The sequence below is a fragment of the Siniperca chuatsi genome, linkage group LG1 (assembly GCF_020085105.1).
Source record: "Siniperca chuatsi isolate FFG_IHB_CAS linkage group LG1, ASM2008510v1, whole genome shotgun sequence".
Taxonomy (NCBI): domain Eukaryota; kingdom Metazoa; phylum Chordata; class Actinopteri; order Centrarchiformes; family Sinipercidae; genus Siniperca; species Siniperca chuatsi.
Genome location: NC_058042.1, coordinates 21,063,911 through 21,079,739, shown reverse-complemented (window position 1 = coordinate 21,079,739; position 15,829 = coordinate 21,063,911). Strand labels below are relative to the sequence as shown.

At 36.8% G+C, this 15,829-nt stretch overlaps 1 protein-coding gene across 1 annotated transcript; it reads right to left on the bottom strand.

The window, feature by feature from the left end:
* Positions 1 to 1,289: 1,289 nt before the first annotated feature.
* Positions 1,290 to 9,987, bottom strand: srgn (serglycin). The gene is made up of 4 exons (XM_044195978.1): positions 9,445 to 9,987; positions 7,290 to 7,431; positions 2,310 to 2,533; positions 1,290 to 2,202 (listed from the first exon to the last, which is right to left on the bottom strand). Exons 1-4 carry the CDS (start codon positions 9,497 to 9,499, stop codon positions 2,096 to 2,098), a joined length of 528 nt encoding a protein of 175 aa, XP_044051913.1. The 5' UTR covers positions 9,500 to 9,987; the 3' UTR covers positions 1,290 to 2,095.
* Between the last annotated feature and the right edge of the window lie 5,842 nt (positions 9,988 to 15,829).

Sequence of the window (15,829 nt, the reverse complement as noted above, 5' to 3'; positions counted from 1 at the left end):
GCACAGGTTGGCATTTTTCCTGAAGACACCACACACACTACTCACATTATGAAAATCAGAAAAAATATTAAGTGAGTTTGTTATTAAAATCGCTGACATTAAATTACCTAATTATTTTGTTTCTTTCATTATTTCATAATGGAAACAGGTTAAGCTCTTCAGAAAAACCTATTTGATGACAGAAGAAGTGATGGTAACGTTAATATTGGGTAACTCTAATATCACTTCATAAAGCAGATATATCTGCTGGTACAATAATATAATAATTACTTTAATTTAGAATTCTATTCTAAATTAGTTAATAATAATTTTATCTAATAATAATATGATAATCTTATAGTATAGTAATAGTGAGAACTACAGAATCCTTTTGAAAATAGCCACTTTTATTAGAGCCTGACCAGTACTGGATTTCTGAAGCCGACACTAATATCAGTATATGAGAAAAAAATGCCATGATATATTGGCTGATTGTCTTTAAGACAAATGCACAACATAAACATTTTTGATAGGGATCCCTTTTTAAAAATTGTGACCAAAATATGTACTGTGTGGGACATTTTACAGTTGAAAATGAACCTTATCAGTGTTCTCTGGTGAGCGTTGGCATTTCTCTACTGCGATTTCTGGTTACTTATCGACCATCATATACGCTGATACAACATATGCCCATGTGTGATTAGATAATATTGGAATAATACTGGCCTGGCAATTTTTCTGTCTTTAGCAGACTTTAAGCAGTGGCTCACCATTTGGTCATGCTGTTCAAAAAAACCTTAGAACTTTTCCACTGACTATTCTGTTTGGTGCATTAATTGTATTGTTTATTGTGCAAAATTGTTTTAAATCAGGAGCTTAGACAAAATCTATTGTACTTCAATTATATTGGCTTTGTGCTGCTGTTGTCCTAAACGTTTAATGTCATATTAATCTTTTTTTATCAGTAATGTAAAATGTACACAACCATGTATAACTATTTTTATAAGTATTTATGATAAGTATTGCATTACATACACATTCTCTTTATGTTAGAAAAGTAGATTTGTAAAGTCAATTTATAGTTTCAATTTATATGCAATAAAAAAGGAAATTACATAGCTATAAAGCATCCAAAGATAGTCTCTCATGTCCTTAGCAAGTATAAAAGTGAAGGCTGCAGCAGGAGAGGATAAAATCATTAAACCCTGTTCATCCAAACCTGAGATTCAAAAACTACCCAGCTGACTGAGGAGATATAATAAACAGGTAACAGAACAGTTTGGACAAAATATACTGAAAACACCATTGAATACTGTTGTTATAAATCCTTTATTGATAGAAGAATTTCAAATACAAATTAGACAACGCAGAGCATGTTGAAATGCATGCATGTGCACAATACATATTTTGAATATGTTCCAGCTCACAGTGGTTAACATTGCGAAAATCCATTCCTGAGGGGTTTGCAAGAATCTCTTGTTCAGCCTTGCAGACCAGAAGTTCCCAGAATAGGTTCCATAACCCTCCTGGGTGAGTGTAAAGTGTCACAACATTTGAGACAAAGGGATCAAATAATATAGATAAGTCTTTGTTTTTGTGTGTTTTAAAGGAACACAGGCCTCATAGCTCCAAAACAAAAAATGGTGGGAACTACAGTTGCACAGAGTGAGCAATGCGTGGACAAAGGCATCATCTTATTGCACTGGTATTACAATTATTTGAAAGCATATTTAATTTTTTATATTATCAAAGCACATTCCAGCTTTCAACATCTTTTCCACAAAAAAGCACAAATACGGGTCACTGCCATCTTAAACTAAATTGAAGTTTCTATATGTCTCATTTATGCAGACCATTCTTCTTCTACTTTGGCAGCTACTTTGTCATTGTTTACAGTTGTTCATTTGCTCCTGAGGAAAATAATTCCCATCAATAGCACTAAAAATACATAAAAATACAAAATATATATTTGGCTTTTGCCTCTGAGCTACCAAGTTTTTCCACCACCAGGTGATGCAATGTTTGTTTTACTATTTGAATAGATGAGGTGGAAATAAAATAGATGCTAGCCTTGTGTGTGTGTGTGTAGGCCTATGTATGTGTATGTGGTAGTAGTCTACAGCTGCAGAAGGTGGTCTTCTATCAGCTCCTCCTCTGCTGGTTTTGCTTCACCAGCCAAAGACCTGCTTGGGAACAACCGGCTCTTGCTCCTCGTACCCAAACCTACAAGCAGAAAAACAAGGACAGATTAGACTACATGGAGCAGAAAAAACGAGGACCTAGAAAACTATTGAATCCATGCAAATCAAGACCTTTTCCCCCAAAATTACCTGTCCAGGACTCGCCAGAGCCTGGCTCACTTTCAGCAGTCATGAAGGCCCGATCCGCCATGAATTTATCTTCACCTGCTGAGCCTTCATCTCCAGAACCTTCCTCTTGCAGGTAAACCACAGGTGACTCCCCCTCTTCACTCATCTGTGTTTCCTCCTCTTTCATCTCCTCCTCCTCTTCCTCCTCCCTCAGTGGACTCTCATCCTCCACAGGCTCTGCCTCTCTGGAAACAGAATGAGAGTCAGATATTGAAAAGTGTTCATGGCGGATTGTTTGTCTGTGATATGTTTTTTCCACAAAAGAAGTTCAATGAACTACTTGCAAACGCACATTCACTAATTTTACCTCATTTTAAACCCAGAATCTATGAGTATGCAAATATTTGTCATTTCAAAAGTCTAACTTGCACGATGTCTCCTCCTTCACTGTACAGTCCATTCTTAGCATATGTGTCCTGGAGGTTTCAAATTTCCACATCACACTTGTGTAAGTTTGTAAGTTCCTCATACATACATGTCTTAAACACAGAGAAACTTTCTCCCTTCAGCAGATGAATTTCTGTGTCAAACTCTGTAAATTAGAGCCGCAACAATCAGTCGATTAATCGATTAGTCGATCGTCAGAAAATGATTCGTCAACTATTTTGATAATCGATTCATAATTATAGGAATTTTTCAAGCAAAAATGCCAAACATTCACTGGTTCCAGCTTCCTAAATGAGGATTTAATGCTTCTCTTCGTCATATATGATTTTAAAAGACATCTGAATACTTCTCCTTGGGCTGTGGTAAATTATAACGGCATTTTTCACTATTTTCTGACATTTTATAGACCAAACGATTAATAAAGAAAATAATTGGTAGATGAATCGATATTTAAAATAATCGTTAGTTGCAGCCCTACTGCACATATATCATTATGCACAGTGACAATAACAACCACAAAAACACATTTCGAGTGAAGGGAGGCTTTTAGGGCCAGAGTTGGGGTGTTGCTTTGTTTATGTTTTTTCATGTTGAAGCTGTTACTCCAAAAAAGGACAGAGGCATAGTTACTGTTTTAAGCTTTTGGTTTTACGTTTAAATGATTATCAGGAGCAGGTAGAGGTGTTAGGAAACAGCAGCTAATAAATACCAGGTGTGCATCAATTAGGCACATGATATCACAGGCTTAAAGGCATACACAGGTGTTTTCACTTTGCCTGGTTAGACATGGTCTGAGCACTGTGTGGATGTGCCCAGACGGGTGACATCTCTCTGATCCTCCTATTAGCTTTGCATTACACCTTTATCATTTTTATTGATTCATGAAGTTTGGTGCGCTCACCTAATTCCAACATAGCTCAGCCTAACTTCAGCAAGTACACGTTTAATTAGCCAGAATAAGTGAGAACACCTGCATGTGCAGGGCCTTTAAATAGTTTGTAGGATAAAACATCAACACATATTAACACCCGATACTCTCAACCTCTTAACCTGCTGCTGTTGATGGTTATAAAGTAAAACCCTTGTTTGGAATAATTCTACTCTTATACCTGCTGAATAGTGATCTCCTGGTTTTTATAATTATAATAATAATAATAATAATAAACCTTATTTATACAGCACTTTTCTAAATCAAAGTTACAAAGTGCTTTACATGGTTGAATCAGGGTTAAAACATTTCAGGACTGAAAAATATTAAAATACAATGAAACAAAATAAAACAAAGTAAAATAAAATTACTAATAATAAAACATATGAACAGATTTATGACAATCAAGACCTAGAAACAGAATTAATTTAATCTGACTTGAGCTGACTGTGTTGTTAATTATATTCTGCTTTGTAGGCCGACAGGGTTGTTGAAATAAATCAAAGTAAGAAATTAAAGTTTCCAGGTTAATTGCTAGGTTACTGTATCCTTTTTATATGTAATCTGGTACTTCTCAAACATGAGTATCAGACTAGTGTCGCATATACACGGATACAAAACAATAGACCAGAAGGAGCAGCCCACCAAGCGTCACAGCCACTTCCTCTCAACACTTCCCTCTGGCTTCCTGTTGAAGGCTGGCTGCAAAGGGGGAGGGCTGCTGCTAAGGGCCTGGTGTTTTTAAGCAAGCTGAAATGATGTAGGACGCCAGATAAGACTCAGACAAACAACACAGACATTCCAGAAGAATAATCCTCCTTTTCAAAGCTACTTTCGATCACTCCAACCATCATTTCCACTTGCTACCTTCTGTCATCTGCACTCCTTGCCTCTCTTTTCCTGTGTATTTCTGCTCTGTAATCCCAAATCATTAAAAGAATTGTCTGTAGAAGCTTCACAACCGCGTCATCTAATTCTCAGTTGGACTTTTAAACAATTTTATTGATCAGACCAGGTAAAATCATTGGATGGTAGTGGCTCAATGGAGTAGCCTATAGTATGTAATCCATGTACATTGATACTAAAGCAAATATCTCTGTCATCTACCTTTTCTATACCTCTTTGTACACATCAGATACAGAAAATATGCATTAGAAAATTTGACATGAGTTTTTCTGTGGAATTTGTAATATGTCAGTGATTTTTGTTTTATCTGTGAGTTTACATTGTTATTTCTATATAATGCTACAGCTGATTAAACACATTCAAATCACTGTGTGATTTCAACAACATTGTAGATGGACTGCAGCTGGATAAAATATGATTTGTGGTATTCATTTTTTAAAAGTTTCCTTTAAAAAAAAAAATTAAGGTCATTAAATAATAGGATCGATTTCAGGAAGGAACCCTAAAAGAGGAAACTGAGGGCTAAGACCAAGACTGTGATACAGACTTTCTCAGCAGTCACACACATTAAAACCTAAATTCTTTCACACGTACCATATGTGCTAAACACAAACACACGTAATTCTTTATTGGCTCATTAATTCCTGAAGTGGAAGTTCAAGGTAAACTAAATGGAGACTCTTAATAAAAAGGATGCCTTGAATTCATTTTAAGATGAAACTATTAAAAATATAATATATTCACAACTCTTACTTCTGCCAGAAGAGTTAGATGTTTTTTTGTTTTTCACAGTATTCAAAACTGTAAAGAAGTTGGTCATGGTGCAACGAAAAACTGAAGAACTTTGCACACAAGAAGTCAAAGGGTGTGTTTATTTATAGTAAGTGTACGTGTATATTAAGACACATTTTTGGTCAGATTTAACGACATGGAAGCACAGTTTGACATAACAGCCTAGCCAATTTTAACTTATTAACTATTGTGAAAATAAAAAAATAAATAAAACTTTTGTTGATAGTTGAATAGCACTAAAGGAGATATGAGCTCTGCCGAGCACCATCTATTTTTTAAGCTTATTTAAAAACTTGCCATGACAAATATACTGAAATATTTCAATTTTGAATGAAGCCCTCATATTAAATGTGGCTCAATTGACTTGCTTTAATGATCAAAACAATTGCTCAAGAACCCTCCCTTTGGGATTCAAGTAAAATCTGCAATTATTAATTAAAAATTAATTATAAAAGTGTTAATTCACTTTTAATTGATAGCTTCCCAACAGGTGGATCACAGACAGACAAACATTATTCTGAAATATTATGGCTTTTTGTTTTGTTTAGCATTTTTTAGGTTAGTCGACAGCAATGAGTGATAGCAGATATGATGACATATGGCACAGTATGACTCTGATCATATTAAAACCACAGATGCCATCATTACACGCACTGCTCGGCCAAAAGGACATCTAAAGCTGAGTTTCCACCCAAAGTACCAGGAACTTTTATTCCCAGGAACTACTTTTCAAGGAACTAAAAGATTCCTTCAGCCCATTGTTGCGGTCTAAAGAACTGCGAAAATTAGGCAAAGTACACCCATTAGGTTACACCCATCTCAGAGATTAATTTTCAAATGTAGAACTGCATACATGCTGTATATGCACGGTGTAGAGTGGGAAAAGAGCAGAAAATGTGACAGAAACATAAAACCATAACATGGTATCTATCTTAGTAGACTGTTTCAGCAAGATGCCCTGGAGTGACTATGTACTAAGTATGCTTCCAGAAAGCACTCTGAGCTAAGCAGTCCCTTCACACACACACACACACACACACACACACACACACACACACACCAGGATTAAGATGACATGTATATGAGTTAACAGGTTGATATTTATGACCAGAAGTAAGTTTTCATTGTACTTTTACTCTTTACAGCTCATTAGATACAATGAGTTTGTAAGTATTTTTAAGTTTTTGGCATAAACCACCTCAAATTTCCCAATATACCCATAAACCACCTCTAATTTCCCAATATACCATACTAAAATCTACCTTAAAATAATGTTAAATTCAAACAATCTGTATAAAATTATCTTTCAGTGCAGAGAAACATTCCTCACCTTCATTCCAAACTATGGGGAAGTAAAACAAAAGTGACCATAGATCAATGTCTACTGCTTTAAATTACATATACTCCTACTTCTGTACTCTGTGACAATATGAAACTAAGACCATGAACTCTTTAGGTCGTTCTTATTCCAGCTCTAACCTCCCTGCCCTCTCCCTGACAGTCCCTCTGTCTTTCGTTATCCCTCCACGTTGTCTTCTATTTTGGCTTTTCTTGGCCACCTACCTCACACTTATACACTCTCAAACACACACACACACATCACATGAATACACATGGAGATACACACGTACAGAGTTTGTGTTGCTGGAGTTGTGTTAACCAAGGTAACAGATCCAATGCAGCATCAGCATTTCTATATTTAAAGTCTGCATTTATCTGTGTAACAGAGATGGATGTTTTGTTTTTCCAGACTCATTTTGACAGTGAACTCACTGCTACTGAGACACTCTTACCTTGCTCTGAGAAACTCACAGAGCAAATAAACCATCACATCCCAAGCTTGTACACTCTCATAGAGATACACACACACACACACACACACACACACACACACACACACACACACAACACAACACATGCATACTTACAGATACTGTGCAGTTGAAGCAGGCAGTTTCGCTGGTAGGTCTGGACTCCATGCCATTTCTGGACTTTGGTGAGTCCTACAGTTGGCCTGGTTGCCCTCAGGGTTACATCTCACAAACTTATACGCAGCAGTCTTAGGTGCTCCTAAAGAGAGAAAGAGGGTCATTGATGTTTCAGTTATGTTTCTTTTATCATGCAATAATTCACTGAGGCAGAGAGTTCTTGGGCAACATCTGGTTACTCATCTGGATCAGTTTAGTGTGACAACTGAGGTTTACTAGTTCCATGTTTGGAGGATTTCAGGAGATTACAACATGATTGTGCAACAGGGTGAAGTTACAGTTGGCCTAATGGGCTTCAGAGCTGTTTATTTTCTTCACTAATGTGTTAGAATAGGAAGTAACAGCATCACGGCTTTTTCTCAACACATGGCAGAAAGTCGATCATGGAGTGTATCTGATGCTAAAAGCATTAACAGTTATTTTACACCAATATCCAGTGTAAAGAAACTAGCTGGTGGCTATCAAGTGTTTCATTGCTACAGCAAGCAATATAACATGAGCCACCCCTCTATGTGAGACAAAGCAAAACAAATTTCATGTTAATCATCCAATTGGGGAATCTTGACTGTTCGATGATTGATGTTGGGATTCTGTTATGGGTTTGTGAATGCTGCATCAAACAAAATTTGCTGTGCCAAAATTCCTATTTCCTGTTATGGCCACACAGCTGGACTCTTGGCATTGTTTAAAACTTAAAAAAATATAATTACTCTTGTAAAATCTCAAACACTGGGGAAGTATTTTTTAATGTTTTCCTCCTGAAAAGCTGGTGTGACATTTCTGCATCACACTGATACTACTGTCAAAGGTAATTCAGCACCATCTATCAAACAGGCTATTAATATCTGACAGTTGTATCAATATCATTTTATTGTAAATTTGTGGATGCATTTAGATGGGTGACTTCCTGTGACAAGTAGTTTGAATCTTGTGCCAGTAAAAGTGGCAGTAAGAGAGTCACGGATTATAAAGGTAACTGGCCTGATATGAAGCTGTTGATCGAGTGTAGGTGTTGGTGTCAAGTGGCTGTATAGCTTTTGGTTGCGCATGTCATGTGACACCTACAATAAAATATAATTTCATTTTTAATCTTAATTCTACTGAATAAAGTCTTAATTTAGCTGCTGCTCTTATTTAGGCCTATAGTAATTGGCAAAATCCAATAATTGCAAGAAGAATAGATGAACCAGCAAGAGGCTTTTTTTTTTATTTTTTTTTACTTTTTTCCTCTTTTAAATAAGATTATACCTGCATTAATATATTCCTTGAGAAATTAGCTATGACAAAACCTCATTAGTGGTATACACATATAACCAACAGAAAACACATATCCCCAGAGTAATTAACCCTTTAATTAAGGGTTAATAAATACTATACTATTATATTATTATAATATTAGATTTAAAAACACTGAGTACCAGACATAATTCAGCAAAAGCATATCAAAGGATTGTTATTTTTTTATTTATTAAGGTTTCCCCTGGCAGTCTCCTTCCTTCCAAAAAGCCCCCTTACATGTACAAAGTCTTCAACAAGCCACATCGAAACTTCACACGGAAACTGAAACGCCGTTGCTCTTTCCGATTTAACATGCACTAAACCAGGCAGGGGCTCCCACACATTTTCCCTCATAAACCTCAAGGTGTTGACCCTTGTTCCCCCCCCACAACAGAATATCTTAGTTGTGCAATTTTAGACTTCGAAGTTGTGTTTTCTGAGGCATACTGTACAAGTGGGGAGATATACCCAGCAGTGAGGACAGAGAAACCTGATGTTAACAGATGAGTCAGGCTGCTTACGGTTATCACATTATGCTGACACAAATACCGGTGAAGTGGAACAGTTCCTAATTTTGCTTGTCAATCAAAGACCCCAGATGGCTCTCAGACCCCAGTTTGTGTCACTTACTGCTCTGTTATTGTGAGGATGTCCCGGGAGAGCACTTAAGCTGTCAAGGTGTGAAATGATTTTACTTGTTTCCACTACAACCGTCTTTAAAATTAAAAACAAAAGTCCATATGAAGTCTACTGCGACCTGTATCTGCGTAACAAGAGTCACAAAGTCTTTTATAATAATAATAAACTGTCGACTTACCCTTTCCGTTATGTAAGGCGAGGCAGGAGATAACGAAGAACAGAATCAGTTTCATCCTCAGCTTTGTCTTTTTTTAACAAAACACCAAGAACATATGAAGGCGCTCCTTTCCAAAGTGAAGCTTCTTTGCGTGGTGAAGAATGAGTGTAAGCTGCCTCAGACAGTCGAACTCCCCCGAAAAGCGGTCAGCCCTCTGAGTACGTCATGGTTTCCTGAAGTCTTCTTGTGTAGAAAGTGACTGAACATCGTCCTCAGTGGAAACTTTTGCATTAGCTGCCTCAAATATCAGATATCAGGTCGGTGTTTGCGTAACTGCACACTTGAACTGAGGAAACAGTATCAGAAGATAGCAGCCAAGATTCAATCTGTATTTCTGATAACAGCGACCGAGAGGAAGCGACAATTTGTCTTAATTGGCTGCGGGCTCATTTTCTATTGAGATAAGTAGACGATAGTATCTTTGAGAGCTTCTGCTTTTACATGAATTCAGTTAGGTTCCATTAAATTTGTTCTCCCTTCATTGCAAAAAACCCCCCAACAACTTCATGCTCTCTTCGTGTGTGTGTGTGTGTGTGTGTCTGAGAGAGAGATGGTTGTGTATCACCCCTTTACTTTCTTTTTGTTGCTTTGCTTTCTTCCAGCTTCACAAGGCTAAACATAAAAACAGGAGGTTGAGACAGAGAAATACAATCATTCAGCATCAACAAACTGCCACAACAACACTATCAACCTCTGTGGGTAACACAAGGAAAAGCAATTATTATATGGGGATGTACTGGTACCTGGCCCAAACACACTTGTTAGTGTTAAAATACTTTTCAACCTAAACTCCACAGCAACAGCCTGATCTCCTGAGATACATATAGCACAGTAGGCTACCATTGAAGGGTCCTCTCTTTACATAATGTGTAAATGTTTGGCTGTGTGTGTGTGTGTGTGTGTGTGTGTGTGTGTGTGTGTGTGTGTGTGAGATATATATTGTGCTTTGGTGCATGCTTATGTGTGTCTGCACCTGTTTTTCATTGTGTGTATTTGTCTTTCATGTGTCTCCACATGTCTTGCAGATATATGTACGTATGCTTGTGTTTGTAGGTTGAATGTAATCAAGTACATTTACTGTGCTTAATAATAGCCTTGAGGTACTAATACGTTACTTGAGTATTTGCCTTTTCTGCTACCTTATATTTTGCTCCATTACAATTCAGAGAGAATTGTACTTTTTATTCTGCTACTGTGCATTTATTTGCCAGCTACAGTTATTAGTTACTTTGCAAAAAGGATTTTTACATATAAAAGAGCTTACAAAATATGATGTATTTTGTAGATTAAACAATCCAAACAGTGTATAAAGTAGTTCAAATTAGCTCTCCCTTGCTGCTTACACTTGAAATGATATACAATAAGTAATATATAGATGATATATATATATAACACTCTGAACAGAGCCATAATGAGTAATTGACTTTTGATACTTTATGTTGCTGCTAATACTTCTGCACTTTTACTCAAGTAAAATGTTCAATGCAGGACTTGTAATGTATTATTTTTATACTGAGTTTTTGCTGCTTTTACTTTGGTAGGAGATCAAAATACTTCCTCCACCACTTGTCTCATGTTTGTGTAAATCTGTGTGTTTTTCTTTCTGTAATGTCAGACTGAGCTCATAAATGTTGAGATATTTCAAGTGTGGACACCTGGTATGTCCCGGTGCCTCGGGCAGATGAAGTGTATTTGTCCGATTAATTGATGATGACTCAGAAGTTACTCAGGATGCTTTTTGGGCTGTGAGGAAGAGGAAGACATGAACGAAAAAAGTATGCCATTGTAACTCATGTTGAAAGCATGTTGTGCAATGTGCATGTGATTTTAAGGAAGCTTTAGTGATGGTGATATTATGATAGATTAAGAAGAATTCAGTGTGTTGTTAGAGTTGTTGGTCACAGTTTCACACCAGAGAATGAACCTTGGACCAACTTCTATTACGAAATTAATTCAGAAAAAAACATCTAATATTTCTAATGCAGGTGTTTTTGAAAGGAGATAAATATATTAGAAACACAGACATTGATTGAATCAGTCTCTGTCCCTACACACATTCATCAGAGTAAGATTTTTTCAATCTCTTTCTTTTCTTCTATCAAAAAAAAGACGAGGACAAAATAAGCGAGGACCAGAAAACATCTGCAAGGTTGGGCTTTTATTTAGTTTTTCAAGTAAAACCGGGTTATCCTAAATAGTAAACAATGCTCTCAATTAGCTTGTGGCCTGTTTAGTTTATTGCATAAACCATGGGCTATGTCATGCAGGGGTATGGCCTGTTATGAGGAAAGTTAGGTTGTGTGATCATAATGAAACTGGCCAGACAACAAAACAAAAAATAGACTGTTTACCTTCAGGTCATTTTATAATTTCAAAGTGGTAAAGGGTAGCTTGAACATCTCTTCAACCTCCAGTATTTCTTTAAATTACCCCCTCAGTGGTGTCATCATTAGAAAACAAATCACTCTATGCAGTGATACACACAGTATATTATGTATATTCTGTATATGCTTCTTTCATCCCTTCATTGAAAATATCACTTTTATATTTAATGAAATATTCAGACCCAGTTTTTTAAAGCTGGACCATTACTTAAAGGTGGGGTATGCAATTCTGGAGAAGTCTAGAAACTAGAAAGTAAGCTGAATGTCCGTGAGCAAGTGATTTAACGTTATCTGACACACAAATCATGACTTTGTGATCGTCACTTTTTGTGAGAATCAGCAGTTTAATCTCACACCATCTCACTGCACTAACTCAATGTTTCTGAAAGAATGTAGCAATGCTATACAGCCCAGCTTTTCTTTATGGCAAACCCATGGCAAAGCCAAACTAACACTCAATTAGCACTAATCTTTAAAGAGACACATTGAATCAAAGCCAGTCAAAACCAGATTCTTATCATTAATAAATCTGAAATTGTGTGTATTTCTCCATCGTCTCTTTTTTTTAAATTTCCACTTTCTTTCCTTGTGTGTTTGTGTGTGTGGAACCAGAAACTGCTGCTCACACATGCACAAATACAACAGTGTGTATAACAAACTGTGATTTATGATGTTTGGATGGACTTTTTTTCTGGTTCAGTCTGATCCAGTGACCTTTTGGTGTGTGTGTGTGTGTACATGTTACTGTCAGCACCTCCTCAAATATTTGTTGAGTTCTTGTACAAAAGAGACAGAGGGGGCTCTGTGCACTGAATACTGCACTCCTTTCTTTGACTCCTGTCGTTGTGTTCTTCTTACTCTTCTTCATCTTCTGTGTCTCTGTGCCCTCATGCCTATGTCTTGTCTGTGTCAGTCAAGAAGAGAAGAAGACCCAGAGAGAGAGAACTGTTTGTTTCAGCTGACACATCGGTACGATTCTGCAGGAAGTGGTAACATCAGTTGCTATCATTTTCTCTCAGGAAATGACACACTAGTCTGCCCAGCCTTACACACACTCACACACACACACACACACACACACACACACACACACAGATACTATAAGTGACGTACTTATGAGGCACATATAACCACTTACACACATCACTGCACACACAGCAATTCTCCACTCAACGCTAATCTTCTGTGCAATACTCAAGCAAGTTAAAATGCTACAATGCCTATACAATCACTAATATCTGATATATTATGTTTGATATACTGTATATGTGTTTCCCTGCAGCAACCAGTATGCTACTGCATCTATAAAAAGTCTGCTTTTATAGTCAACTTGGTTTCCATCTCCACCCTGTCACATTATGTGGGATTCAAGTCTATTGTGTGAGTAACCAGAGTTTATGGCAGTAGAGGCAGCACTATTTTCACACTCTCTGAAACACACATGCACATCGTTAACATATATGCAAACACAACAGGATCATTTCACCAAACTGCAACAGGCCAAAGTGATAATGAAAACATAACACTTATCTGGACTCTACAGAAAACGTTGTGAGGGGGAAGTGAAGCAGTGACTGATAATCACAATAAGCTAATGTAAGCAGTTTTTCTTCAGTTTTGGCAACTGTACATGGCTTGTTTTATCTGTTCCTAGGAGTGTGTATCAGGATCTAACAGTTTGACAACACAATGTGTATTCCCAACAAAATAAAGCATCACAGATTCCTAGGAAAAGAAAACCCTCTCGCTTTGCATCTTTTGTTTCGGGAATTGTGAAACTGTAAAGAGAATATATGTATGTCAGCATTTCCGTCTACTGGAGGATCATTATCATTATATCATTATTATAACCTTTATTTAATAAGTTAATCTCATTAAGATCAAGATGTCTTTTGCATGAGAAGCTTGAGTACAGCAGAAGAAATAAGTACAGAGATAAGACACACAACAAACACAGCCAGTCACACACAAGCACACACAACCAGCATCAGAAACAATCACAACAAGGTCCAAAATTAAAAGTTTAAATTCATCCAATTGGATGAGGCGTTCCAAGTTATAAAGTAATTTTATTTTAAACTCACTTAATGTCTGTGCTTCACATACTTCATAATTTGTATGATGTGAATTGTAAGCATCAACAGAAACTGCAGGCCACCTGATTTTTCAGCAGGCACATCTGCAGTTATTCTTGGCACTTGATAAAAACACAAAAAACTACAAAAAACGTCCAGGAGTTTTAGTTTACATTCTGCTTGGATATACAAATATGAATATTAATGTAATCCTAAAGTTACTGTGAATCTGTATGTTTATTCTGTGCAAGGGAAGGTGTCCCAGTAAGCTCTCCTGGCCAAGTTCTCATTCATAGCAAATTAGTTTTAAGTGTCTTGTGCTGAGCAGGTATGTCAATACACGTTTTGACAAGCATCAGAAAGGTTAGTGGGAGCATAAATGAAAGCAGGAATTGCAGGGTTTTGATGCATTGAAATTGTTTCCATTGCATGAAGAAGCCACAAATTCCATTATATAACGTACTGCAATCAGTATTTTGACTTGCATGCCTGTGTGTATGTGTGTGGGAAGGGGTGTGTTGGTGTTCATTATTTGATGAAATTAATTAGTAAAACTGATGTCAGCTCTCTTGAACTTTTGTCACACATTTCTAATGAAGGAACTACTGTAATACAGGCTTAATGAGACAATGAGACCTGTTCCACATATTGGACTAATAAACACAAACAGATGGGTGACAAATAAAAGGTAAAACTAACAAAGTGTATGGAAGCATCTGCCTTTGCTGTTTCTCCACTCATTTGTTACGGTTTTTCCTTTGACATCTGTATATCCATACAGAAGTCACTACATGGTGAAAGATATGTTTCATCTTAGGACACTTGGACTTGGATGGTGATCAGTCCTGTCATCATGGTGTCACAAGTCGTGGCCAAGTTATCTACCCAATAGATCAGTGACACTCTGTCCTGCAGATGTACAGCTTCACCACAAAGCCATAATGCCCTCAAAGAGGAAGCAGCAGAGTAGTTAGGCCTCGTGGGTTGGCTGGAGACCGGTCATGCATCAGCTCACACATCTGTCCTCTGTTGCAAATGCTTCCCCTTATAAAAGCATGCAACTGAATCTGAGAATTCAGATAATCTCAATAAACACAGTTAGAAATCAGGGCCCTAACATGGACAGCTATTGCGTTTCTTTGCTTAGGACTTTTTACTATTAATATGAAATGCCCCTTTATCTCTGCCAGCTGTAACATATGTGTATGTAGTTTTTACTCAACAACACAATGTGGTAAATGTACGAAACACTGTAGCAATAAAGGAAACATGTAGGACACAACTGTGGGAGAGGAACAATATAGACATAATTGACAAAAAGATGTAAGATGAGATATACTGTAACTTTTATAGAACATCATCACATTGTTACAGTCAGTTTAAGAGATCATTTGGTTTTTATGGACACCATTTTAGACATTTCTCTGCATTAAGTAATTTAATAGACTGGGGAAAATAGGTTCTTAAACTCATCTGGGCCCCAAACTGAGACAATTTTAGCCTTTCAATCAGGGATATTTATTCATACTTCTATTACTGCTGTGCAATATCCACCGTCTCATAATCATCTTAATAAGCTACACTTAACTTGACAGTACTCATTGCATTATTACTTATATTATTACATTGTATACCATACATACTTATCAACCTCTAAATCCACTTATTTTAGCGTTTATACTTATATCCACTTTGTACTTAATTTATCTTACCTGTATTATATTTTGATTTGCTTAGTACTTCTATTCCTTCTATTCTCAAGTGTGCATTGACGTGATAGTGAGCAGCTGTAACGAAAGAGTTTCCCCTCGGGGATCAATAAAGTATTTCTGATTCTGAACCACAGTCATTAAATCAACTTCGCGCTTCTGTTATACAGAGACATAC

Bases quoted from the DNA above. Each gene is read 5' to 3' on its own strand.
- srgn (XM_044195978.1), bottom strand. From the start codon at position 9,499: ATGAAACTGATTCTGTTCTTCGTTATCTCCTGCCTCGCCTTACATAAC. The intron at 7,432-9,444 runs GTAAGTCGACAG...TTCTCTCTTTAG, and splicing joins CGCCTTACATAACGGAAAGG to GAGCACCTAAGACTGCTGCG. The intron at 2,534-7,289 runs GTAAGTATGCAT...TTCTGTTTCCAG, and splicing joins GCTTCAACTGCACAGTATCT to AGAGGCAGAGCCTGTGGAGG.